The sequence below is a fragment of the Chiloscyllium plagiosum genome, unplaced genomic scaffold (assembly GCF_037043375.1).
Source record: "Chiloscyllium plagiosum isolate Xiang-an unplaced genomic scaffold, Cpla_swu_hap1 HiC_scaffold_3, whole genome shotgun sequence".
Taxonomy (NCBI): domain Eukaryota; kingdom Metazoa; phylum Chordata; class Chondrichthyes; order Orectolobiformes; family Hemiscylliidae; genus Chiloscyllium; species Chiloscyllium plagiosum.
This window is the reverse complement of record NW_028270141.1, coordinates 49,603,556-49,629,412: the sequence shown is the minus strand read 5'-3', so window position 1 is coordinate 49,629,412 and position 25,857 is coordinate 49,603,556. Positions and strand designations below refer to the sequence as shown.

Here is a 25,857-nt window from a genome sequence, read left to right as displayed (position 1 = left end):
AAGAAGGTTAGTCAACTTGAAAACCCAGAAAAATATTTTATGGTTTCTTACCCTGGGCCAATAAACGGGGAGATTTTCGAGGTGACTGCACAGGTGATTTTTGAGATTTACCCTTATTTTTTCTGCTAGATAATTCTGATAAATCTTCTTCCTCCATAGTATCAAGGTCACTTTCCTTTATGTCGCTTTCATCAGTGAATTCAAGTTCAGCAACTAGAAAAATAAAAACAGGAGAAAATCTCATGTGATATATACTGCAGTAGTGGATACAAAACTCTTCCCAAACCTTGAACTTCTGTATTCTGAATTCACAATTAACAATAGGGACCTGATGACAGACAATATAATAGCATCAATACATATCAACTATTCAGCACCTTATTGCACAAGAAACACAGAAGACTACTTTATAAGTCACACAAAATTGTCCTAGTACCTCATCGAGAGGAATGCCAATTAAATATCCTGAAATGCCACAGTTTTCTGCTTTTAAAAGTTGCAGTCTAATGAATTGTTGCAAAATGCCTATCCACTTTTTTAAAAAGGGAGCCATACAGATGTATATTTTGAAACATGGCATCTGAATGCATTTTCTGCCCATTAATTCATAAGTCACACAACACCAGGTCGTGTGACTCGTGACTTAGTCCACTCCAATCCAACACCGGCCTCCACATCCTGGCTATAAAGCATTGGAAAAGATCAAAGTGACTCTTATCAAATTTACCATTACAAACTCGTGTGTAAAATCTGTAACTGCAACTGCATATGTGAACTCTCAATAATTACATCCTCCTGCCGCCAATATTAAGCATGTTTATAGGTCCCACCTCCTCAGCATGCACTGCAAAGATCTGCACACTAACCAGTTCTACTGCTTCCAATACACTTCAGCCTCATTATTCACTAACATGATGTTCACGGATCCACATACTTGCCAGGTACCTTTTTTTCCTAATTGGCTCACCTAGTCTGATTGCGTGGTCTTTTACGATACATGAGAGCATTATACAAGAACAGTATCTGTTACCCACAAGTAGTCTTGGCACCGAAAACCCATGGATAAAGAGGATTTGTGTGGCAGCACTTAGTACTTTCATTTGTAAATATAATTAAATGAACAAAGTGACAAAATGTGATATTAAAATAAAGCCTATATTACACTGTATACCCTACTTCAATTGTCTTCTCAAGCCTCCTCCAATAATCTAATCTCTATTGCCTACAACTACTTGGTATCTGTGCAGATTTAATGAGCCAAGGGTCTCTTCTGAGTTCTATGACTAGTCCCAGTTCATCTGTTGACTATATTTGGTCTTGGTTTAACAAACAAACAATATCACTGGAGATCTAGCAATTACCAATGTCTTTGCAATATTTCCATTCCTGTTTAATAGCAAGAATACATAGCAAGAAGGTAAACTTCAAGATGGAAAAGTAGTAAGTTCTATACAAGTTGCTATGATAGCATTTCTGAAACAGATCACATTGCTAGAGCATTGCAATATGCATGGAGTCTGGAAGCAGATATCATGCACATATCATAAATACAGCTGCACACAGACATACCAGAAAAAGTGCAATCATTTTCAATTATAACATTCAGGAATTAAAGGACAGCAGATTCCTTTTAGTCTTAACCCTCTCCATTGTAATGTCAATACTAAATATAATGAAGAACAAATCATGGAGGCAATAAATAGTTTACAGTAAGACATGAAACACAAGGAATGCACTTGATATTTCCCTGGTAAACAACAAAAGACTTACTGGACAAGAGCATATTTCTCATCAGAATTTTATGACAAAGCTCAAAAATATTACCATAAATTGCTGGAAAAAGGTCAGCAGGACTAAAAGCATCTGCGGAGAAAAATCAGAACTGATGGTAGCTCAGAAAATGTTGGTTTATACGCAGGAGATAGAGTGGGGAAGGGGTGAAGAGTAATGATAGGTGGGATAGAGCCCAAAGAGAGAAAAGAGCAGTAGGACAGACAAAGGAGTGGATAACTATCTGGCTAGGAGAGTGATTAGCTATTTCTGGGGAGATTAGTGGCTAACAATGGGCTGTGTATAATAGCAGACTACGTGACAACAAGGCCTGGTGAGTGGGGGCTGATTACTTCCTCCTTGGTCACTGTGGAGGTGCCAGTGCTGGACTGGGAAGGACAAAGCCAGAAGTTACACGACACCAGATAATAGTCCACAGGTTTATTTGAAATCACAAGCTCTCGGCGTGCTGTTCCTTCATTAGGTGAAGTGGAGGGAAGTGCAAAAGCACAGATTTTACGGCAGAGAGATATCTGCAAGATAATTCCAGATAATTAAGAATGTCAAAAGATAGTACAAGTGGTGTGAGTAAAGAGTTGACAGGCTAAATAACAAGTCTTTGCAGGTGAACAAAACTGTGAACAGCTCAATAGCAAGTGAAAGGGTGACCTATGATCCAATTAATTGAGGCAGAGAGAGAGAGAAAACAGAAAAAAAATCAAAAATAAAATGGTTTTAGGATCAAGCCAAATGGCTGGAATAAGATGATAGGTATAAGAGCCACATGACAAAGGCCTAAGTAAAGGAACAACTAGTTTGTATGGTTTTGCATTACTTAAGGTAGAGAGATCATAAGTTATCAAGATGACTATGTCAAAACAGAACAATAAGGAAAATTTTACAAACACAAAACAGTATGGTGAGGTTACTTGAAGCCTGACATTAACCCAACATCACTGTTGAGGCTGTCTTCATGGGTAGGGCACTTAGCAATCAATTTCTGCTCTGCAACTCTGCATTTAGACCATAAGAAATAGGAGTGGATGTAAGGTCATTTGGCCCATCGAGTCCACTCCACCATTCAAACATGGCTGATGGGCATTTCAACGCCACTTACCCGCACTCTCCCTGTATTCCTTAATTCCTTGCGAGATTTAAGGATTTATCAGCCTCTGCCTTGAAGACATTTAATGTCCCGGCATCCACTGCGCTCCGTGGCAATAAATTCCACAGGCCCACATTGTGGTGTATCTTGAAGACCGCCTTGGAGGACGCTTAACCAGAGATCAGAGATTGAATGTCTTTGACCACTCAAAGAGTTCCCCGACTGGGAGGGAACACTCCTGTCTGGCAATTGCTGCGCATTGTTGTCTTAGTGTCACCAATATATCATGACTCGGGGCATCCTTTCCTGCAGCGTATGAGGTAGACAATATTGGCTGAGTCACATGAGTATCTACTGTGTAAGTGATGGGTGGCGCTCCCACGTGATGGTAGTATCCATGTTGATGATCTGGCAAGTCTCGCAGCAGTTGCTGTGATAGGGTTAAATGGTGTTGTGGTTGTTGCTCTCCTCAAGGCTGAGCAGTTTGCTGCGAACTATGGTTTGTTTGAGGTTCAGCGGTTGTTTGAAGACAAGAAGCGGAAACACAGGGATGGCCTTGGTGAGGTGTTCATCATCCTCGATGATCTGTTGAAGGCTGCGAAGAACATGGCGTAGTTTCTCCCTTCCAGAAAAGTACTGGACGAAAAGCGTACTCTATCGGTTGTGTCCAGTATCTGTCTTCAGAGGTCATCATTGTGGTTTTTCACTGTGGCACATCGGAACTGGCAATCAATGAGTTGAGCATTGTATCCCGTTTTTTAAGACAGTCTTTCAGCGTTCCTCCTCAGCTGAGCAAATCGTGCATATATGCAAGGCTTGTCCATAGGAGATGGCTTCTTTGATGTGTTTAGGATGGAAGCTAGAGAAGCGAAGTATTGAGGTGATCCGTGGGCTTGCAATAGAGTGAAGCACTGAAGTGTCTGCCCTTGACAGAGATGTGTGTGTTCAAGAATGAGACTGATTCTGAAGAGTAGTCCATGGTAAGTCTGATGGTGGGGTGAAATATGTTGATATCATCATGTAGTTGTTTCAGCGATTCCTCACCAGGTCCAAAGGAAGGCAATGTCAAAGTATCTTGTGTATAGCGTTGGTTGGTTGTCCTGTGCAAACAAGAAGTCTTGCTTGAACATATGCATGAAAATGCTGACGTATTAGGGCGCAAACTTGTCCCCATGGCTGTTCCATGTGTCTAGATGAAGAGGTGGTTGTTGAAAGTGAAGGCATTGTGGTCGAGGACAAAGTGGATGAGTAGTAGGATGGCATCTGGAAATTAGCAGTTGTTAGTGTTGAGTACTGACGCTGTTGCAGCTGTCTTCGAGGTGGATGCATGTTGTGCAGTGTTGAAACATCCATTGTGACGAGGAACGTTCCTGGTTTGACTGGTCTGCGGGTGCTGAGTACTTGTGAGATTCTGCAGTGTTGCAACAGAAGCTAGGGGTTCCTTGGACAATGGGTTTCAAAGATGCCCTCAAAATAACCAGAGGTTCTCACACAGGGTCCCGCTACCTGATATGATGGGATGCCCTGGTACTATCTTTTGACACTCTTAATTACCTGGAATTATCTTGCAATTCTCTCTCCATCTATTAATTTTACACCTGTGCACTTCCCTTCACTTCACCTGATGAAGGAGCAGCACCCCAAAAACTTGTGATTTTAAATAAACCTACTGGGCTACAGAGTCAGAGTCAAAGAGATGCACAGCACGGAAACAGACCCTTCGGCCCATGCCTAGCTATCCCAACCTAATCTAGTCACATTTGCCAGCACTTGACCCATATCCCTCTCAACCCTGCCTATTCATATACCCATCCAGATGCCTTTTAAATGTTGCAATTGTACCAGCCTTCACCACTTCCTCTGGCAGCTCATTCCGTACACGCACCACCCTCCCATGAAAAAGTTGCCCCTTAGGTGCCTTTTATATCTTTCCCCTCTCACCCTAAACCTAGAGTTTAGATTAGATTACTTTACAGTGTGGAAACAGGCCCTTTGGCCCAACAAGTCCACACCGACCCTCCGAAGAGAAACCCATCCATACCCCTACACCTAACACTACGGGCAATTTAGCATGGCCAATTCACCTGACCTGCACATTTTTGTACTGTAGGAGGAAACCGGAGCACCCGTAGGAAACCCATGCAGACACAGGAAGAATGTGCAAACTCCACACAGTTACCTGAAGCGGGAATTGAACACGGGTCTCTGGCGCTGTGAGGCAGCAGTGCTAACCACTGCCACCGTGCTGCCCACAAATGCCTTCTAGTTCTGGACTCCCCTAGCCCTGGGAAAAGACCTTGTCTATTTATCCTATCCATGCCCCTCATGACTTTATAAACTTCCATGAGGTCACCCCTCAGCCTTCGATGCTTAAGGGAAAACCTGGCGGCTTCTAACTTGCTTCAATCAGTATCCAAGAGCCCAAACACTTCATGCAATCTAGTCTATTACATTTGCTACTCAAAATGTGGTCTCTTCTACATTGGGGAAATGCAGCATCAAAGAGGTGATCACATTGCGGAACACTTGCATTTCAACACACCACCTTGTTTCGTGGCCAACATCTATGTCTTAGGCTTGCTGCTGTACTCCTGTAGAGCTCAGCATGAGTTGGAAGAACGTCACCTCATTTTCCACTTGGGGACCCTGTAGCCTTCTGGACTCAACACCAAGTTCAATAACTTTAGGGCTGGAGCTCTCCCAACTTTGAGGGCAAACTCACAAATAATATCAATGATGTGGAGGTGCCAGTGTTGGACTGGGATGGACAACGTTAAAAATCACACAACACCAGGTTATAGTCGAACAGGTTTATTTGGAAGTATTAGCTTTCAGAGGTTGACAGACTACAAGAGCTTCCTTAAATATACGAGAAGAGAAGCCAAAGTGAATATGCGTCCCTCAGAAAATGAGATGGGGAAATAATAATGGGGAACGAGGAAATGACAAAGGAGTAAAACAAGTACCTTGCTTCAGTCTTCACAATAGAAGACAAAAACAACAACCAAAAATTACTAAGCATTCAAAAGGCAAAATGGCAGGAACTAAATACAATTGCTAACATTAGTGAAAAAGTCCTAGGGAAACTAATAGTGCTAAAAAGCGATAACAAAGAACAAAGAACATTATAGCACAGGATCAGGCCCTTCGGCCCTCTAAGCCTGCACCGATTCAGATCCTCTATTTAAACCTGCCATTTATTTTCTAAAGATCTGTATCCCTTTGCTCCCTGCCCATTCATGTATTTGTCTAGATACACCTTAAATGACGTTTACATTCCTGCCTCTACCATCTCCGCTGGCAATGCGTTCCAGGCACCCACCACCCTCTGCGTAAAGAACTTTCCACGCATATCTCCCCTAAACCTTTCCCCTCTCACTTTGAATTTGTGACCCCTCGTCATTGAGCTCCGCACTCTGAGAAAAAGCTTCTTGCTACCTACCCTGTCTATACCTCTCATGAGTTTGTAGACCTCATTCAGGTCCCCCCTCAACCTCTATCTTTCTAATAAAAATAATCCTAATCTATTCAGGATTGATGAGGGCGGAATGATAGATGTGATCTATATAGACTTCAGTAAGGTGTTCGACAAGGTTCCCATGGGAGACTGATTAGCAAGATTAGATCTCATGGAATACAGGGAGGACTCGCCAAATGGATACAAAACTGGCTCAAAGGTAGAAACAGAGGGTGGCGGCGGAGGGTTGTTTTTCAGACTGGAGGCCTGTGACCAGTGGAGTGCCACAAGGATCGATGCTGGGTCCTCTACTTTTTCTCATTTACATAAATAATTTGGATGTGAGCATAAGAGATACAGTTAGTAAGTTTGCAGATGACACCAAAATTGGAGGTGTAGTGGACAGCGAAGAGGGTTACCTCAGATTACAATAGGATCTTGACCAGAGGGGCCAATGGGCTGAGGAGTGGCAGATGGAGTTTAATTCAGATAAATGCGAGGTGCTGCATTTTGGGAAAGCAAATCTTAGCAGGACTTATACACTTAATGATAAGGTCCTAGGGAGTGTTGCTGAACAAAGAGACCTTGGAGTGCAGGTTCATAGCTTCTTGAAAGTGGAGCCATAGGTAGATAGGATAGTGAAGAAGGTGTTTGGTATGCTTTCTTTTATTGGTCAGAGTATTGAGTACAGGAGTTGGGAGGTCATGTTGTGGTTGTACAGGATATTGGTTAGGTCACTGTTGGAATATTATGTGCAATTCTGGTCTCCTTCCAGAATTGATGTTGTGAAACTTGAATGGGTTCAGAAAAGATTTATAAGGATGTTGCCAGGGTTGGAGGATTTAAGCTATGGGGAGAAGCTAAACAGGCTGGGGCTGTTTTCCCTGGAGCGTCGGAGGCTGAGGGGTGACCTTATAGAGGTTTACAAAATCATGAGGGGCATGGATAGGATAAATAGACAATGTATTTTCCCTGGGGTCAGGGAGTCCAGACTTAAAGGGCATAGGTTTAGAGTGAGAGGGGAAAGATATAAAAGGCACCTAAGGGGCAACTTTTTCCACACAGAGGGTGGGAGGTGTATGGAATGAGCTGCCAGAGGAAGTGGTGGAGGCTGATACAATTGCAACAGTTAAGAGGCATTTGGATGGGTATATGAATAGGAAGGGTTTGGGGGGGGGGAGAGGGGAGATATGGGCTGGGTGCTGGCAGGTAGAACTAGGTTGGGTTGGGATATCTGGTCGGCATGGACGGGTTGGACCGAAGGGTCTGTTTTCATGCTGTACGTCTCTATGACTCTCTTCATAGCTAGTGCCCTCCATACCTGGCACCATCCTGGTGAACGTCCTCTGCACTCTCTTCAAAGCATCCACATCCTTTTGGTAATGTGGCGACCAGAACTGTACACAGTATTCCAAATGCAGCCGAACCATTTGTACTCAATACCCCGTCCGATGAAGGAAAGCATGCCATATGCCTTCTTGATCACTTTACTGACCTGCGTTGCCACCTTCAGGAAACAATGGACCTGAACACCCAGATCTCTGTACATCAATTTTCCACAGGATATTTCCATTTACTGTATAGTTCGTTCTTGTATTGGATCTTTCAAAATGTATCATCTCGCATTTGCTTAGATTGAATTCCATCTGCCATTTCTCTGCCCATCTCTCCAATTTAATATATTTTGCTGCATTCTCTGACACTCATCCTCACTATCTGCTACTCCACCAATCTTGGTGTCATCTGGAAACTTACTAATCAGGCAACTGATACCTTCTTCCTATATCACAAACAACAATGGTCCCAGCACGGATCCCTGTGGAACACTACTGGTCACAGGTCTCCATTTTGAGACATTCCCTTCCACTACTACTCTCTCTCTCCTGTTGCCCAGTCAGTTCTCCATCCATCTAATTAGAACACCCTGGATCCCATGTGACTTCATCTTCGCTGCCAGCCTACCATGGGGAAACTTATCAAATGTCTAACTAAAGTCCATGTATATGACATCTATAGCCCTTCCCCCACCAATCAACTTTGTCACCTCAAAGAATTCTATTAGTTTTGTAAGATACTACCTTCCCTGTGCAAAACCGTGCCGCCCATTCCTGATAAGCCCATTTTCTTCCAAATGGGTGTATATCCTATCCCTCAGAATCTTCTCCAGCAGCTTCCCTATCACTGACATCAGGCTCAATGGTCTATAATTATCTGGAGTATCCCTGCCACCCTCCTTCAACAAAGGGGACAATACTAGCAATTCTCCAGTACTCCAGGACCTCACCATGTTCAAGGATGCTGCAAAGATAGCTTTTAAAGTCCCATTGATCTGGGGACTTGTCTACCTTAATGCTTTTTAGAATACCCAAAACTTCTTCCCTCCTTATGCCGACTTGATCTAGAGTACTCAAAGATCTATCCTTAACCTCAACATCTGTGATATCCCTCTCCTCGGTGAATACCGACGCAAAGTATTCATTAAGAATATCACCCATTTTCTCTGACTCCGCATATAACTTTCCTCCTTTGTCCTTGAGTCGGCCAATACTTTCTCTAGTTAACCTCTTGCTCTTTATATATGAAAAAAAGGCTTTGGGATTTTCCTTAACCCTGTTTGCCAAAGATATCTCATGAGCCTTTTTAGCCCTCTTAATTCCTAGATTCCCGATATTCTTCCAAAGCTTTGTCTGCCTTCATTAGCCTAGACCTTATGTATGCTCCCTTTTCCCTCTTGTCTAGTCTCTCAATTTCACCTAACATCCATAGTTACCTAATCTTGCCATTTTGATTCCTCATTTTCACAGGAGCATACCTCTCCTGAATTCTAATTAGCCTCTCATTGAAAGCCTCCCACATATTGAATGCAGATTTACCCTCAAACAGCTGCTCCCAATCTACATTTCCCATCTCCTGCCGAATTGTGATATAGTTGGTCTTCCCCCCAGTTTAGCACTTTTCCTTTAGAACCACTCTCATGTTTGTCCATGAGTATTCTAAAATTTATGGAATTGTGATCACTATTCCCAAAGTAAACCTCTACCAAAACATCAACCACATGGCCAGGCTCATTTCCTAACACCAGGTCCTGTATGGCCCCTTCTGAGTTGGACTACTTACATGCTGCTCTAGAAAACCCTCCTGGATGCTCCTTACAAATTCTGCTCCATCTAAACCTCTAACACTAAGCGAGCCCCAGTCAATGTTGGGAAAATTAAAATTTCCTACCACCACCACCCTGTTGCTCAGACATCTTTTCATAATTTGGTGTACATATTTGTATCTCTATTACACGCTCGCTGTTTGGAAGCCTACAGTACAGCCCCAACATTGTTATTGCACCCTTCCAATTTCTGAGCTCTGCCCATATTGTCTCACTGCAAGAGTCTTCCATAGTGCCCTCCTTCAGCACAGCTGTGATATTTTCTTTGATCAAAAATGCAACTCGTCCATCCCTGTTACTTCCCACTCTATCCCTGAAGCATTGATATCCTCGAGTGTTTAGTTGCCAATCAAGCCCTTCCCTCAGTAATAGCCATAACATTATGCTCCCAGGTACTAATCCAAGCCCTAAGTTCATCTGCCTTACCTACAATACTTCTTGGATTAAAACAAATGCACCTCAGACAACCATTCCCTTTGCATTCATCATCTGCTCCCTGCCTCCTCTTCCCCTTAATCACGCTGACCTCATTATCTAGTTCCTTACAGACTTTAGTTACTGCCTTTCTTACCGTTGTCTAACCTTATTTGGTTCACAACCCCCTGCCACATTAGTTTAAACCTTCCCCAATAGCGTTAGCAAAAGCACTCACAAGGACATTGGTTCCGGTCCAACCCAGGTGGAGACCATCCACTTTGTAATAGTCCCACCTGCCCAGAACCAGTCCCAATGTCCCAAAAATCTGAACCTCTCCCTCCCTCCTGCATCATCTCTCAAGCCACGCATTCATCCAGCTTATTCTATCATTCTTAATCTGACCAGCACATGACACTGGTAGCAATCCTGAAATTACTACTCCTCTCAGGTCCCCTGGAACTGATGGAACCTTTGGACATGAAAAGAATTAAAGGACATTAAAAGAAGGACCTACAGATAGTGGACACACTAGTACTAATAAGAACATAAGAAATGGGAACAGGATTAGGTAATTCAGTCCCATGAGCCCATTTCCCAATCTGTTGTGATCATGGCTGATCCAACATTTCTCACACCCTTTCCCTATAATCCTTGATTCTCCTATTGATCAAGAACCTATCTCAGCTTTAAATATACACAAAGACTCTGCCCCCAGTGTCTCCATATCAGTCAAAGCAAACACTCAGGGACACAGTATGGTTCTACCTTCTTCCATCTTTATTCTGAAACCTGGACAGAGTGATCGCCTACGTACACAAAGACATGAGTTCTCTGTCTTCTCTCGAACAGCAGCTTCTTAAGGAACTATATAGTCACTTACAGGAAGCAGCATCCAAATAAGGCAATATCTGTATTGATTGGGTGACTGTTACAATCAGCAAGCATCAACAGTAAAGATTAAGTCATCTGGCATTACATAATTGATGTTCTTCCCTTTGTTAACTGGCATTACACGATAGATATTTTTCCCTTCATTAAACCACTACCCTTGCCTCCAGCATCTCATTGTTTACTGCAAGTTCTTATCTGGTCCAAGTCATGTTGGCTGAGCGTTTGTCATGCAACCCTAAACTTAACACTTTCCCTATTTGCTCATACCTTAGACACATTCTCATGAGGGCTCTCTGTGGCAGAATTCCAAGGACTCTCAATCCTCAAAAGAAACTCCGCCTCACCTCAGTCTTAAATTGGTAACCATTAATCTGAGACTATGGCCTCTAGTCCTGGACTAGAGGAGAAATATCCTCTCAGCATTTAATCTGTCAAGCCTCTTAAGAATATTATATTGGGAAAATGTTAGAGTCTATTATAAACGATGTGACAGTGTCAAGCATTTCTAAATGATGCACTATCAAGCAGAAGGGGAAACGATGCCTGACAAGTTTACTAGAATTCTTTAAGGGGTATAACAAGCAGGATATACAAAGAGGAAGCAGAAGATAATATTTGTAAGATTTTCAGAAGACATTTGATAAGGTATTTTAATATGTATATCCACTGGCACCTTCTGGTAGCAGCATACATAAAGTGGTAAACCAGAGTAGAATAGAACAGGACGTCTCGTCAGTATCGACGAGTTCAACCAAAGAATCTGGTTCGGTGCTGTATGACTCTACAACAAACATCAGTCAGTTGCATCCGAATCAGATGGACATCTTATCCAATGGATGGTACTTCTGACAGTGCAATTCCTCTCAAGTACTGCACAGATGTGTCAACTGGATCATGTTTATCTGTCCGTGGGATATAACTTGAAATCACAGTTTGACAACTCAGTTGAGGTTCTACTCATTCAGCACATGAATTGGTCACAGGATTGATAATATAAGTTGGAGCATCATGATGCTGCTGTACAACAAATTGACGGGCCAATTTTCAAATACTGAGTACAATTCTGGCCACCCTGTTAAAAGAGGGATGCTGCAAAACTCAAACGGGTACAGAAAACATTTTCAAGAATGCAACTGAGACTGAAGGGTTTGAGTTATAAGGAGAGGCTGGATTGGCTCAGACATTTTTTCCCTCGGAGTGTCAGTAGCTGAGTGACTTTATAGAGGTTTATAAAATCATGAGGGGCAGAGATAAGGCAGATGTCTTTTTCCCAGGGTACAGGAGTACAAAACTAGACGGCATAGATTTAAGAAGAGAGGGGAACAATTTAAAAGGGACCAGAGGGGAAATTCTTTCACACAGAGGGTGGTGTGTGTATGGAACGAGCTGGCAGGCGAAGTGGTAGAAGCGGGTACAATTACAACATTTAAAAGAGATTGGATGGGTACATGAATAGGAAAGATTGAGGGGGATATGGTCCAAATGCAGGCAAATGGAACTAGTTCAGTTTGGGATACCTAGTCAACATGAATGAGTTAGACCAAGGGTTGTTTCCATATTGTATGACTCTATGGTTAAGAATGAGATACTTGCCTTTACTAGCCAAGACGTGGAGTTTAAGTGCAGGGAGGTTATATCGGAACTGTAAAAAAAGTTGATCTGGCCACAGCTAGGGGATCCACATTATGGGTGGGATGTAATCTCCGCCATAGTGTGGGCAAAGAAGATTTTATCAGGATGCTGTCTGGACTGGACAGTTTAAGGTAAGAAGTGAGATTAGACAGACTGGTATTCTTTTCTTTGGAGACTTGTGTCGGGGGTTTGGAGGTAGGAGAGTTTAAGATGAGGGGCATAGATAAGGTAGACAGACAAAAACTTTTCCCCTTGATCAAGGGATCAATGAGAGGGAGCATAGATTTAAGGTAAAGGGCAGGAGGTTCAGTGAGGACACGAGACAACATATTTTCACCCAGACAGTGGTGGGAATCTCGAACTCATGGTCTGCAAGGGTGTAGAGGTAGATACCCTCATAACATTTAAGTCATATTTAGACGTGCAGTTGTGATGTCAAGACATGAGTGCTGGAAAATATGATAAGAATAGTTAGATGGTGGTTTTTGACTGGCGCAGACTCAATGGGCCAAAAGGACTTTTTCTGTGCTGTCGACCTTTATGATGGTGACATAGTCAACTGAAATGTTAATGGTTTCTCTCTCCACAGATGCTGCCAATCCTCCTGAATATGTCCAGCACATTTTCTTTTTATTTCTGATTTTCAGCATCCACAGCATTTTGCTTTTGTTACCTTAGAATACCCTGTAAAGAATGACGAGGTATATGTCAATCAAATTGGGAAAAGTCACAGCTAAAACACAATTCTGCCCTACCAAAGTTTAAGTTTACATTCTTTCCAGAAGAGTCTCAAAGGAATCAGGCATAAAAATTGTAGCTGATTTTTATTTCTTTCCCTTAAGCCAAATGTAATGCCACAACCAAGACGAAATCAACTAACTCAAAGAATCTAGTATCTTTGTTTGGCAGGCTCAACCATCACTGAACAATTATAATCTCTCCTCCCTCCAACTGCCACTGTTCAAGAATTTGAATACCTTTTTTGACACCTGCCCATAACACCTGTCCAAAATAATCAATTCTAGCTTTTCTGCATTATTGTAAGGCTATAGCTTTAAAAAAATCTACATTGAAATTAAATTGTTACCACAAGTGTAATGCCCAACGAAAATGGAATCACAAAAGAAAAAGTTGCAGTAACATCCAAATGTCAATTTCCCTTACTAGAGTCAGCAATCTAATTTTCTATTTTGTTAAGACAATAGAATTTAAAAACATTAGGTTAGGAGAAAATAAAATCAAGATGCACTAACTTTGATAGGTAAAATATGATCATTTGCAAATAGTTACTTTCTAAACACATCACATGAGCATACAAACAGCTTTGAAGAAAACTATTTTTCCTAATGTGTACCATCAGATATCATGGGCTTCAGAAACATGCCTTATAAAAAAAGAAAGAAAGGACAAAGCACTAGGCAACAGTATAAAACAAATTCTATAGTCAGTGTTCCTCTTTAGGATTAGGTATGAAGTGTACAGGCTGTATTACATGTATAGGATTATGCTTTACGCACCAATGTTCAAATGAAATAAAGTTAAAAATCACACAACACCAGATTATAGTCCAACAGGTTTAATTGGAAGCACACTAGCTTTCGGAGCGACGCCCCTTCATCAGGCGATTGTGGAGGGCTCGATCGTAACACAGAATTTATAACAAAAATTTGCAGTGTGATGTAACTGAAATTATACATTGAAGAATTGATTGTCTGTTAAGCCTTTCATCTGTTAGAATCATTGATAGTTTCACTTCTTTCAGGTGTAAATCACAAAATCTTTTCTTTAAAGTTGCATTCTCGGGTTAGCTGTTGACAATGATGATAGCTAGACAATATGTTGAAGGTGTTAGCCCCATGTGTTCTCTGTCTATGACCTGATGTTTAGATTGATTCTAATCTAAAAAGTGAGATAACAGAGTTTTACATAAATTCATGCAGTTTTTGAGCTCTACATGAATGTATGCAGTTTTTGAGCAAAGTGAATGTAACTCTGCAAGTACAAATTCACCACACAAAATATATGTGTGCATGTGGGTCTTTGTGTGTGTGTGTGTGTGTGTGTGTCTGGGATGGGGGTTGTGAGTGTGAGAAAGTGTGTGTGTGTGTGTGTGTTTTGAGTGCAGAGTGTCTTAAGTCTGTGAGGGGGTGCATGTGTGGGAGTGTGTGTGTCTATAAGGGTGTGTGTGGGTGTCTGTGTGTACCTGTGTCCGTGTGTGTAGGAATATCTGTGTGTGTGTGTAGTGCAATGGTGATCACCTGTAATGTGACATGAACCCAAGGTCCCGTTTGAGGCCCTCCCTATGGGTACCGAACTTAGCTATCAGCCTCTGCTCAGCCACTTTCCTCTGCTGCCTGTCCCGAAGTCCACCTTGGAGGATGGTCACCCGAAGGTCCGAGGCAATAGCTAAGTTCGGTACCCATAGGGAGGGCCTCAACCAGGACCTTGGGTTCATGTCACATTACAGGTGATCACCATTGCACTACATACACACACACACACACACACACACACACACACACACCCCCTCCCACACATGCACCCCCTCACAGACTTAAGACACTCTGCACTCACTACACACACACACACACACACACACACACAGAGACAGAGACCCACATGCACACATAAATTATGTGTGGTGAATTTGTACTTGCAGAGTTACATTGCACTTTGCTCAAAAACTGCATACATTCATGTAGAACTCTGAGCTCAAAAACTGCATGAATTTATGTCAAACTCTGTTATCTCACTTTTTAAGATTAGAATCAATCTAAACATCAGGTCATAGACAGAGAACACAGGGGGCTAACACCTTCAACATATTGTCTAGCTATCACCATTGTTAACAGCTAACCCGAGAATGCAACTTTAAAAAAAAGGGTTTTGTGATTTACACATGAAAGAAGTGAAACTATCACTGTATTCTAACAGATGAAAGGCTTAACAGACAATCAATTCTTCAAAGTATAATTTCAGTTACATCACACTGCAAATTTTTGCTATAAATTCTGTGTTACGATCGAGCCCTCCACAATCACCTGATGAAGGAGCGTCGCTCCGAAAGCTCGTGTGCTTCCAATTAAACCTGTTGGATTATAACCTGGTGCTGTGTGATTTTTAACTTTGTACACCCCAGTTCCAACACCGGCATCTCCGAATCAAATGAAATAATGCCCTTTAAAACTTCAAAGCTTCCATTATTTGAAAAAATGGTAAAAGTTTGCTGACTTGGATTAACCATTATAATCTAATGCATGGACACATACGTTGAAGGCTAAATAATTATACAACCATTCTTTACATTATAATTCTGAATTCAACTAAATGGCATATAATTGATTCTGTCACTTCAAGGCGCACAGCTCCAACTCAATTTCCTTTCTTTTCTACTACTCAATAACTGATATCGGCTACCTCCCAAACCTCCTCCTTATTAATAAAATCAGCCCAATTTTAATAGGATTTATGTACTAAATATTATAAGTGGCCCAAACTCAAATTATGCACGATAATATATCACTGAAAACAACATGCTTCAGAGATGTTCCACACAAAATTAAAAATAAATGAGTGACAATTTTATCACATTTTTGCAAAAATACCTGCTGGCTATAAAGCAGTTCCCTAATCTTGCATAGTTATGCCAGTTTATTTTTTTTTTAAAACTCACCATTATAAATACAGACATTTCCCCCAGTGTAAAAGTTGTAATAATCATTTTAAAGAGGTAGATTTAGACATTTTGGCACTGTGCAAGTGGCATTATGTAAAGGAAGGTGTGGCAGGGGTTTGAGGTGGGAGGAAGCCTTTCCACCCATTCATACAAGTACTACATGGCTACATTAGCCCACATTACTTTTGCAGGCATCGCAGCCAAAAAGCAAGTCAGACCTACCTGTTGAGCATGTTAGCTGAAAGTTGCCATCTTCATTATCTGAAAAGGGCAGGCTGAATTGTGCACTAGCAGATCCTAGCATAGGATCTTTGTCACTCAGCATGTTTCTTAAAGAACCTCCCAGGATGTCTGGTTCTGTGCCACAATCACAAACTTCACTTTCTAAGTCTGGCTCTAAAATCAGAGTGTCATCCAAGTGGTCGGTGGCTAGCAAAGGGTTAAATATATCAATAATATCCATGAAGACATCCACTCGGACTCCTGCACAGATAAAAAGCATGACATATTTCAGATATTAATTGAAGTGCATTCCTAGATCCTCTAACAGGGTTCAACATTTTCACTAAGTTTATACTCAATTGCAAATTTTCTTTACTAAAATATGGTAAAACAAAGACCAAAAACCAGGATAACATGAATAATACTAGCGTATAACTGATTTAGTAATCTTATGTGGGATTGAAGGGTTTGTGAACAATCCAATGCTTGCCAATCAGAAGCCAGTGGGTTAAATTCAAGCTTTACCAGAAGCAAGCGCTTTTGATGTGACCCTCCAAGTCACTTCCATCCCATTTTTCCCTCCCTTGGTTCAACTGACCTACATTTCCTCCCCATTCTAGATAATACTGCAACATGTCCCAAAATAAATGAATTGTTAGGTTAGTCCAATACATTTTTGTCAACAATTTACCAAATTTCTGCGGCAGGGGTAGAAAACAGACTCGACTCTTGCTCTTAGAAAGCTAACTTTATAACAATCATTTAAATACATATCACTTAAATATTAGGACAAGAATTAAGAGACATGTCAATTGGCTCAATTATTTTTAATACAAGTAATTAGAACAAGGTGATGATTGCAGGAACAGTAATGCTTCAATTAACTTAGCATCACTTGTTAATGAAATGGTTCCCACTTAATCACCATCTAGCGACTTGTTTTTGGAATGAAAAAACAGGAAGAATCAAAGTGTGTATGGCTTTCACACCCTATCAATACACTGAATTGAACTCATCAAAACTCCTCAGTAAATAATAGAAAATTAAAAACCTATAAAAAGGGACTGTTACACATGAATCTATATCCCATCAGTTTTTACAAAGTGAAAACCGGTGAGAAAATTAAAATGAAAATAGGAAGAAATTGCTATACAGAAGACTTGTTACACTGCAGGCAGGCACAGTGCAACTGTGGAGTTTGTTTTAAATGTTAAAGTTAGTGTATTTGCTCTCATTGCCCCTTTTATTTAACAAATGTGCTATCTTAAATCTGAATATTTAAGTGGAAAATATTAGTTAAAATATTACAAATTGTAGCTAAACATTACCGCCGGCAATAAATTAAATCTTTTCCATATTCAAGCTGTCGCAATGCCATATCACTAATTACAATGTGAAGTGAATAGAGACACCATGGTCATCAAATGGTATTCAATATTTCATGAAAAATGTGTATGGAAATTATAAAAATATTATTCCACTAATTGATAAATAGGAAACCTGGTGAAAGGATATGCAAGAACTTAAAAATGACTAAAAGCAAAGTATGTTTAATGCCTATTTGGCAGTTGTATTTACTACAAATACCATTCAATAAACAATATAGTTAAGTAACTATTAGAATTTAGGATAAGATGTCGTTATCAGTTGCCACAGTAATCCAAATTAAATGTGCAACTTATTCAGGTCACGCAAAGTTCAGAACCACTTGTGTTTCAAAGTCAAATAAAACACATTCATTCCAAACCATAGATTCCAAATGTTACAGTGAGTTAGATAAAAGTGACTAATTTAGCTTCCCCTCTCCCCCAAAAGACTAACAAAAATTCAGAAATGGTTCAACAAGTGGTTTAGCCCGTTATAATTAAATTCAATCTACTCTGCTTTAACTGCTAACATTTAGACATGACAAATGCACAATTCTACAGGTTCAATTAAGTCAGACATTGTACGAATTCTAAGAAATTACATTCAAATACTTCTCAGAAAATACTCTCCTGGCCCAAGATAACTCATGACAATTCCCAGCCAACACTTTGTTCAACATCTGTTACAAATTTATCAACTTTTGCCCAGGAAAATTTCTGATTCTTGCCATACAAAATTAAATTCATACGAGGGGAACCAGGTACTTTACAGCTTATTTACAGGTTGCAAAGGCTCTTGGTTTAATCATCCCTCATTTAGATCATTACTAATATTACCAAACATGCAATTTTGAAGAAACATTCTCTTTCATGGAGTGGTAGCATCGCTGCCAAGACCAGCAAGGCTTGTTGCTTGTTAGAACGTGGTGGCGAGCCACCGTTAACTGATGCTGTAACTGGAGTATTAACTTTCCCAGGCAGTTTAGTCTTGCAGCGTTATTTCAGATGACAATCAAGACTTAGCTACATTGTCTCCAGATTCAAATCACATGAAGGTCAGGTTAGGCAAGGTCATGGAAAATGTGAGGTGGGGTTTTATGATAAATCCAACAGTTTCGCACTTCCATTACAGAGACAAAGTACAGTATTTTGGTTCTGGTTTCATAGCAGCCAACTCATTAGATTTTCTACTGAAGTTAGACCCACACACAAATTTGAAGTGATGGAGCTTTATACTCTGTTTAAAAGAAATCATGAACACTCCACTCGCCCAACAAAGTCAATAAACATCTGGTGTAATAGGAATGACAAAAGCAAAGCATGTTTACTGCCTGTTCAGTATTTTAAATCTGAGCTACCTTTTAATTATCTTGAGCTTTTAGATCAAAAGGGGAATTCACATTGGAAACCACAGCTCCTACTCATTACCTAATTGCCACCATTAAGCATAGATAAATTAGAAGGTGAGTTTGTGATGAACATATTCATCTGAACCTCATGCTCTTGCAACTGCAACGTTTCTGTCACTGGACGGGCCATAATGCCAACTACATTCACAATTCAAAATTAAATGCTGGATGCAGTACTAGAAGAGTCAATGGCTACAGTAATAAAGGTTGGGGTCACCACCTCAGTACACAGTGTGTGCAGAAGTGCACCCTAGATCGGTACAAAGAATTAGATTTGGATAACATTATGGAAAAGATCCTTTGGCCCAGCTCATCCTTTCCAATCAGATATCGTAAATCAACTGAACCCCATAACCCTCTAAACCTATTCGTATTCACAGACCCATCCAGATGCCTTTTAAATATTGTAATTGCACCAGCCTCCACCACTTCCTCTTTCAAAGCATGTGTAAAAGGGGACCGAACAAGTAACGGTTTCATGCAGAGGGTAGTATACGTATGGAATGAGCTGCCAAAGAAGTGGAGAATGTTGGTACAATAACAACATTTAAAAGGCATCTGGATGGGTACATAAATAAGAATAGGTTTAGAGAGATATGGGCCAAACGTTGGCAAATGGGACTAAATTATATTCAGATATCTGTTCGGTACAGACGAGTTGGACTGAAGAGTCTGTATCCATTTTTACACCTCCAATCCTGGCAACCTCCTTGTAAATCTTTCCTGAACCTCCTTTAGCTGGAGACCAGAAGTGCACGCAATATTCCAAAAGTGGCCTGACCAATGTCCTGTACAGCCACAACATGACCTCCCAACTCCGATACTCAATGCACTGACTAATAAGGGCAGGCATACCAAATGCCTTCTTCATTATCCTGTCAAGCTTGAGAATGTGTACAGGGTATAACCAGGGCCTGGAATAAAGATGAAAGAGGTAAAACTATTCTGTATCTCTGTGTATTGCATTGATTAAGAGGAGAACGGGACAACAATATTGGCGGGAAACGGAATGACAATATTGGCGCAGTCAGCAGAATCCAAACGAAGAGTTATGAATGGTGTCAGCGGCTGCCCAGAACATCGGTGTTTCGAGACAGATGGGCCCACAAGATAAGATTTTAAACCTTGGTCCCTCTCGATATTTCTGTGTGCCGGAGACGTCCCTCAATCGATCGCTCTCTATTCTATGATTCCTCGAACAGTAATTAGTTCAGTTGAGAGACACAGTTTTGCAAGCGTGCTGGCAGGCAGAGGTCAAAGTCTCTGCGCTGCATTAGGGGAAGGAGTGTAATTGAGATTAGAGTCCCCTGGGATGAGTTTGATTGAGGTTCGAGTCCTCCGCACTATGCTGGGGTTCCAGCTCCCTGTGTTTAAGTGGGGTTCGAGTAAAGTGAGAAAGGGGTTAAAGTCCCCAGGGCATCAATGTGGACTTCAACAGCTTCCTCATTTCCCCTTCCCCCACCTCATCCTAGTTTCAAACTTCCAGCCCGCACTGTCCCCTTGACCTGTCCGGACTTGTCCGACCTGCCTAGCTCCTTTTCCACCTATCCACTCCACCCTCTCCTCCCTGACCTATCACCTTCATCTCCTCCCCCACTCACCTATTGTACTCTATGCTACTTTCTCCCCACCCCCACCCTCCTCTAGCTTATCTCTCCACGCTTCAGGCTCTCTGTCTTTATTCCTAATGAAGGGCTTTTGCCCGAAACGTCGATTTTGCTGCTCGTCGGATACTGACTGAATTGCTGTGCTCTTCCAGCACCACTGATCCAGAATCTGGTTTCCAGCATCTGCAGTCATTGTTTTTACCTAAAAAAAAGTAGGGTCAGTGGTCATGTTTTAACCAGATGAGAGTCCTGTATTAAATTACCTTTGCTGCTCTGCTGCTAATGCAGAGTAGGCAAAAGTGAGGACTGCAGATGCTGGAAATCAGAGTCTAGATTGGAGTGGTGCTGGAAAACCACAGCAGTTCAGGCAGCATCCAAGGAGCAGGAAAATCGATGTTTCGACTCTCTTTTACCGCAGTGTTCACAAAAAGAAGGCTGCATTTTTAGTTTGATGTTTCGTTAAGATTTTGTAGAGAATATTAGAACTGGAGGCTGAGCTGCTTAAATGCTTTTAAATATTGTTAAGACTTCATTAGCCCCCTTCATATTGTAAATTCAAAAAAATGTTGATCTCTACCAAAGTTGCCACTCTAATTCTGACCGTTTTATTTGGCAAGTTTCATTTGGAGAACATATTTTAATATATTCAGCATTTGTTGCCCATGAATATTTGAGATTTAAATCTGAACTGAAACTGCCTCTACAATTGCTAAAGCACAGGAAACATCAGTGTTTTCCTGCTGTTCCATACTTTTGAAATACTTTTCTTGACAGCTTTCATATTAGCCATTTATTAAAGAAAAATAATTGTTGTGCAACCTGAATGGGGTTCCCCAGAGGGTTTGACTTTAGGACTGTTGTTTATAAATGATTGAATTGTTTGGGCAGTACAATTTAGAAGTTTATGGATTGTATAAAACTTGATCATGTCATAAATGATGAACAGAATAACAGACTTCAAGAATTCAAAAAATGTTGGAATAGGCAGACACAATTTAGTGTAATTAAATGTGTGACTGTCTTCATACTGATAACCACCTTGGCAAGGAAGGAACGAGAGAGGAAGTGCAAAAATACTTTCAGCAGCTAACATTATCTCTGGAATATCTCCATTCAAAGGTAAAGCGCGCCTTCGAACCACTGCCCAACCCTCCACAACCTGATCTAACGGATTCAATCAGCTCCCCAGTCACAAGCGCGAAAATTGAAGAAACTAACAAGTGAAGAAGTCGTTACTTTTTTTTGTCAGTGGCCTTCCTACAGTTATTAAACCACGTGACCTTTACCTTGTCTTTCGATCATTTAAGGGATATGAAGGTTCACTGATCAAGCTAACATCACCACAGCCAGTTGGCTTTGTTACATTCAACAGCAGAGCAGGAGCAGATGCAGCAAAGAATGCTGTATACACCTAGCCTGCAGTTGCAGCTGCTGCACTGCATGCTCAGATGTGCTGAGATCCTCCATCTGAAGCATCTCCTAAAGGATGGAAGTCTCGTCAACTTTTAAGTATTTAACTGCTCTTATCCAAGAATTCAGATTTCTCAGAGGAGTGATGCACAAGGACAGACTGAATTTTGTTTTCAGGTTGGACTTTACTGAAGGAGATTTGGGAGAACTGGCTCATTTCCACTCGACTTGGAGGGGATGGAGTGGTCACTAAGGACTGTGGATTTAAGAACTTTACGGGCGATTTTTTTTCCATGTGGGAGGATTCTTCAAATTCTACTTCCTGTAACTGATTAGTATTTTTTGTTGTTATAATCATTGTATGTTGTGTGTCAATAACTTGCTTAAATACTGGGTGTCAGAGTCTTATGAAAGCTGGTAGTGCCATCTAGGTGGTTATCATGTAATGATAGAGGAGGGAATGAGTATGTGTATAGGGAATGAGAATGTGTATAGGGTATAAGAAGGCAGGGAAAGAGTTAAGTTGAGTTTTGTGAAACAAGAGATTCAGCTAAGCATGTCTTAGATTAGATAAGATCTTACAGTTAACAATGGGGTATTGGAGGTAAGGGTAATGGGTTAACAAGGTGGAAAAACATTCATTATGTAGCCATTCAACAATATTGGAAGCATTCAGTATGCAAGGTCAGCTAACAAGGGGAAAAGTATCCACTGTATGAATCCAGTTAATAAGGTTAAGAACATTCAATGTGTAACAGTAAAAGGCTTGGTCTCTACTACTGATATTCGTTGATTGTAATGGTCACCCAATTAATATACATGTTGCCTTATCTGGATGCTTCTCCCTGTCAAAAGACTATATTGTTCATTGAGAAACTGCTGTTCCAGAGAAGACCGTGAATTCATGTCTCTGTGCACATGGGTGATCGTTCCCTCTCCCTCCAGGGCCTGGAATAAAGATGAAGGACGTAAAGCTGCTGTGCCTTTGAGCCTTTTGCTTCGACTGAGGGGGGAAATGGGATGACAATATTGGCGGGAAACGGGACAACAAGCTGGGACTCCACTTTCAAGGAATAATGAACCTAACCTGCACTCCAAGGTCTCTTTCGTCAGCAATACTCCCAGCTGAGACTAAGAGGTCAGTTTTCATAGCACAATCAAAAGTATGAGATTTAGAATAAAGGACAGGAGAAAGTTCTTCAGAGTTGAAGTTGTTCAAGTAGTAAACATTAATATCCAAGATTAAACTGACAGGTGAATGAAAGAAAATGGGGAGAAGGGAGCAAAGAGTAAATGTGATTTGGACTGTTCCCTTGTGAAGGGTCAACAACCATGTTGTCTGGTTGGTCCAAATAGAAATTATCTGGAAACTGGTTAAGGAAAAAATGTTAGATTTTTTTGACACCATTTACAGAATTAAAAAAAACTGTACAATAAATACTAATTTCCTATTTTCATTCACTACCCATCTCGAAACTGCTGTCAGACACACATTTAACCAAGACAATGCCAATGCATTGGTTTCACAATGAAGAATCAAGAACTTGTCGAAGATATAATTTCTCCCCTAAAGGCTTTGCTCACTTGTCTGCAGTTGCACGTTCATGCTTTCAGGCTTTACAGGACAACAGAGCCTAAGAAATGAAGTGTAGAATGAAACTAATAGACCTTTATTCCAAACAACAGCACCCAGAAATCAAAACAGATATACTTGCTCAAAGGCTGGCCACTACGCTTAACTTGTATTCATTCTCTAAGCAATCTAAATTAAAGAACACATGCCCTCCAAGCATTATGAACAGATAGAAAAATAAAGTCAGACTTACAAATAAAAGAAAAACATTATTCATTATATTTTCTAGCTTCACAAGAAGAGATCCTTTCAAGTTGGAACTGGCAGTTTTAAAAGTTGAATTGAATGTCACTGGCTAGGCCCACATTTATTACACATCCCTATTAACCCTCAAGGAGGTAGTGTTGAGCCACCTTCTTGAACTGCTGCTATCCATTTGTGCAGGTACACCTAGACCATTGTTCGGTGAATTCCAGGATTTTGATCCATCAGCAGTAATGGAATGGCAATATAGTTTCAAAACAAGATGACATGTGGCTTGCTGGTGTAATTAGAATAGGTAGTGTTCCCTTGCATCTCAAGACCTTGCCCTTCTATATGGTATAAGTCATAGGTTGGAAGCTATTGAAGGAGATTTGGTCATGTGCTATAGTGCATTTGGTATGTGATGCATACCACAGTTGAGCGAGTCAGGGATGGAGGAAGTAAATGCTGTTAGAACTGCACTCATTCAATCAAACGGTGGGTTTTCCTTGACTGACGTAGATAGGCTTTGGAAAATCAGATAGTGAGTTACTTGCCTCAGAACTCCCAACCCCGTGACCTGCTTTTCTCACCACACATGTCTATGGCTGGTCCAGTTAAGCGTTTGGCCAATGATAATCTCCAGGATGTTGAGAATGGAAGATTCAGTGATAATAACATCACTGAGGGTAAAGATAAAATGATTAGCATTGTACTGCACTAATGTCACCATCCACTTATCAGCTCAAGTGTGGATGTTGTTGCTCACGGACAGAGACCATTTCTGTATCAAAGGAGTCAAAAATGGTACTGAACACTGTGCAATCATCACCAAACATATCCATTTCTGAACTTATGATCCAAGTGAAAACCGTTCTGATGAGGAGAGTACTTTGAGGAACTCCTGCAGTAATGTCCAATGGCTGAGATGATTGACCTCCAAAAACACAACCTTCTTCCATTATGGTAGGTATAATTCCAATTAGTGGATATTGTTTCCTTAATTCTCAATAACCACAGCTGCACTCTGGCTGCTCAATCCCAGACTGTCAAATACTGCCTTCATGATGAGGGGAGTCACCTCTCAAGTTCAGCTCTTTTGTCCATTTTTGACCAAGGCTGCAATGTGGCCAGGAACAGAGTAGCTCTGGCAGAGCTCAAACTGGGTACACAGCAAGCATGATATTGCTGTGTAGTAACTGTATGATGACATTGTCAACATCTTACATCACTTTGCTACAGACCAATGAGTACATTGATATCACTGTAATTACTCAGGTTGTAATTATCCTGCTTTTTGGTAAACTGGACAATTCACCACACTGTCAAGACAGATGCCAGCGTTAATCAAAGATTGCCCATCAGTTGGTATTGCTACTAACCAGCTTAAAAGTGCAAGGATGGGGAGACAATTGCATCTGTATAACATGATGAATTCTTGAGAAGGGACACAGTCCATACATTAAAGCTCAGAGTCATAACTAATAAACTCCAGGTGAAAGTAGGAAAACATTGATAACTAATGCTGGAGACATCCTGTTCAGCAAAATATGCACTCTTGCATTTGAGAAATGAAAATGAATCATTCAAGCTATAGTGATTGGAACCAGATGGATTTCACTGACTATGTGACCTTGGTCAATCAGGAAAGCCTTGGGTGGCTACAGCCAGTGTACTGTGCAGTAATAAATAAAGGGTGACTTGACGACGGGAACTGGCCTCAGTGTGGTCATTTCAGTGGCGACGGGTGAAATAGGATGTGCCTGAAGAACATTCACTTGCAACCATTATCTTGAAGCTGGGGTAAGCATTTCTGGCATCATGCCTCTATTTGGAAAGCTCGACTTATTTTGACCCTGCTATCAAAGATCAGGCCCAGGCAAAAAGCAACAAGTAATCTTTCTGAATGCGTGGACTT

The 25,857-nt window shown here is 41.0% G+C and overlaps 1 protein-coding gene across 1 annotated transcript in view; it reads right to left on the bottom strand.

Moving 5' to 3' along the window:
• Positions 1-25,857, bottom strand: part of phf3 (PHD finger protein 3) — a 160,984-nt gene that overhangs the window by 113,136 nt on the left and 21,991 nt on the right. Inside the window, exons 4-5 of the mRNA XM_043681528.2 lie at positions 16,331-16,591; positions 52-213 (exon numbers count right to left, since the gene is read on the bottom strand). Of these exons, the coding sequence (XP_043537463.2) occupies positions 52-213; positions 16,331-16,571 (403 nt within the window). The 5' untranslated portion in view covers positions 16,572-16,591. The remainder of the gene's footprint in view (positions 1-51; positions 214-16,330; positions 16,592-25,857) is intronic.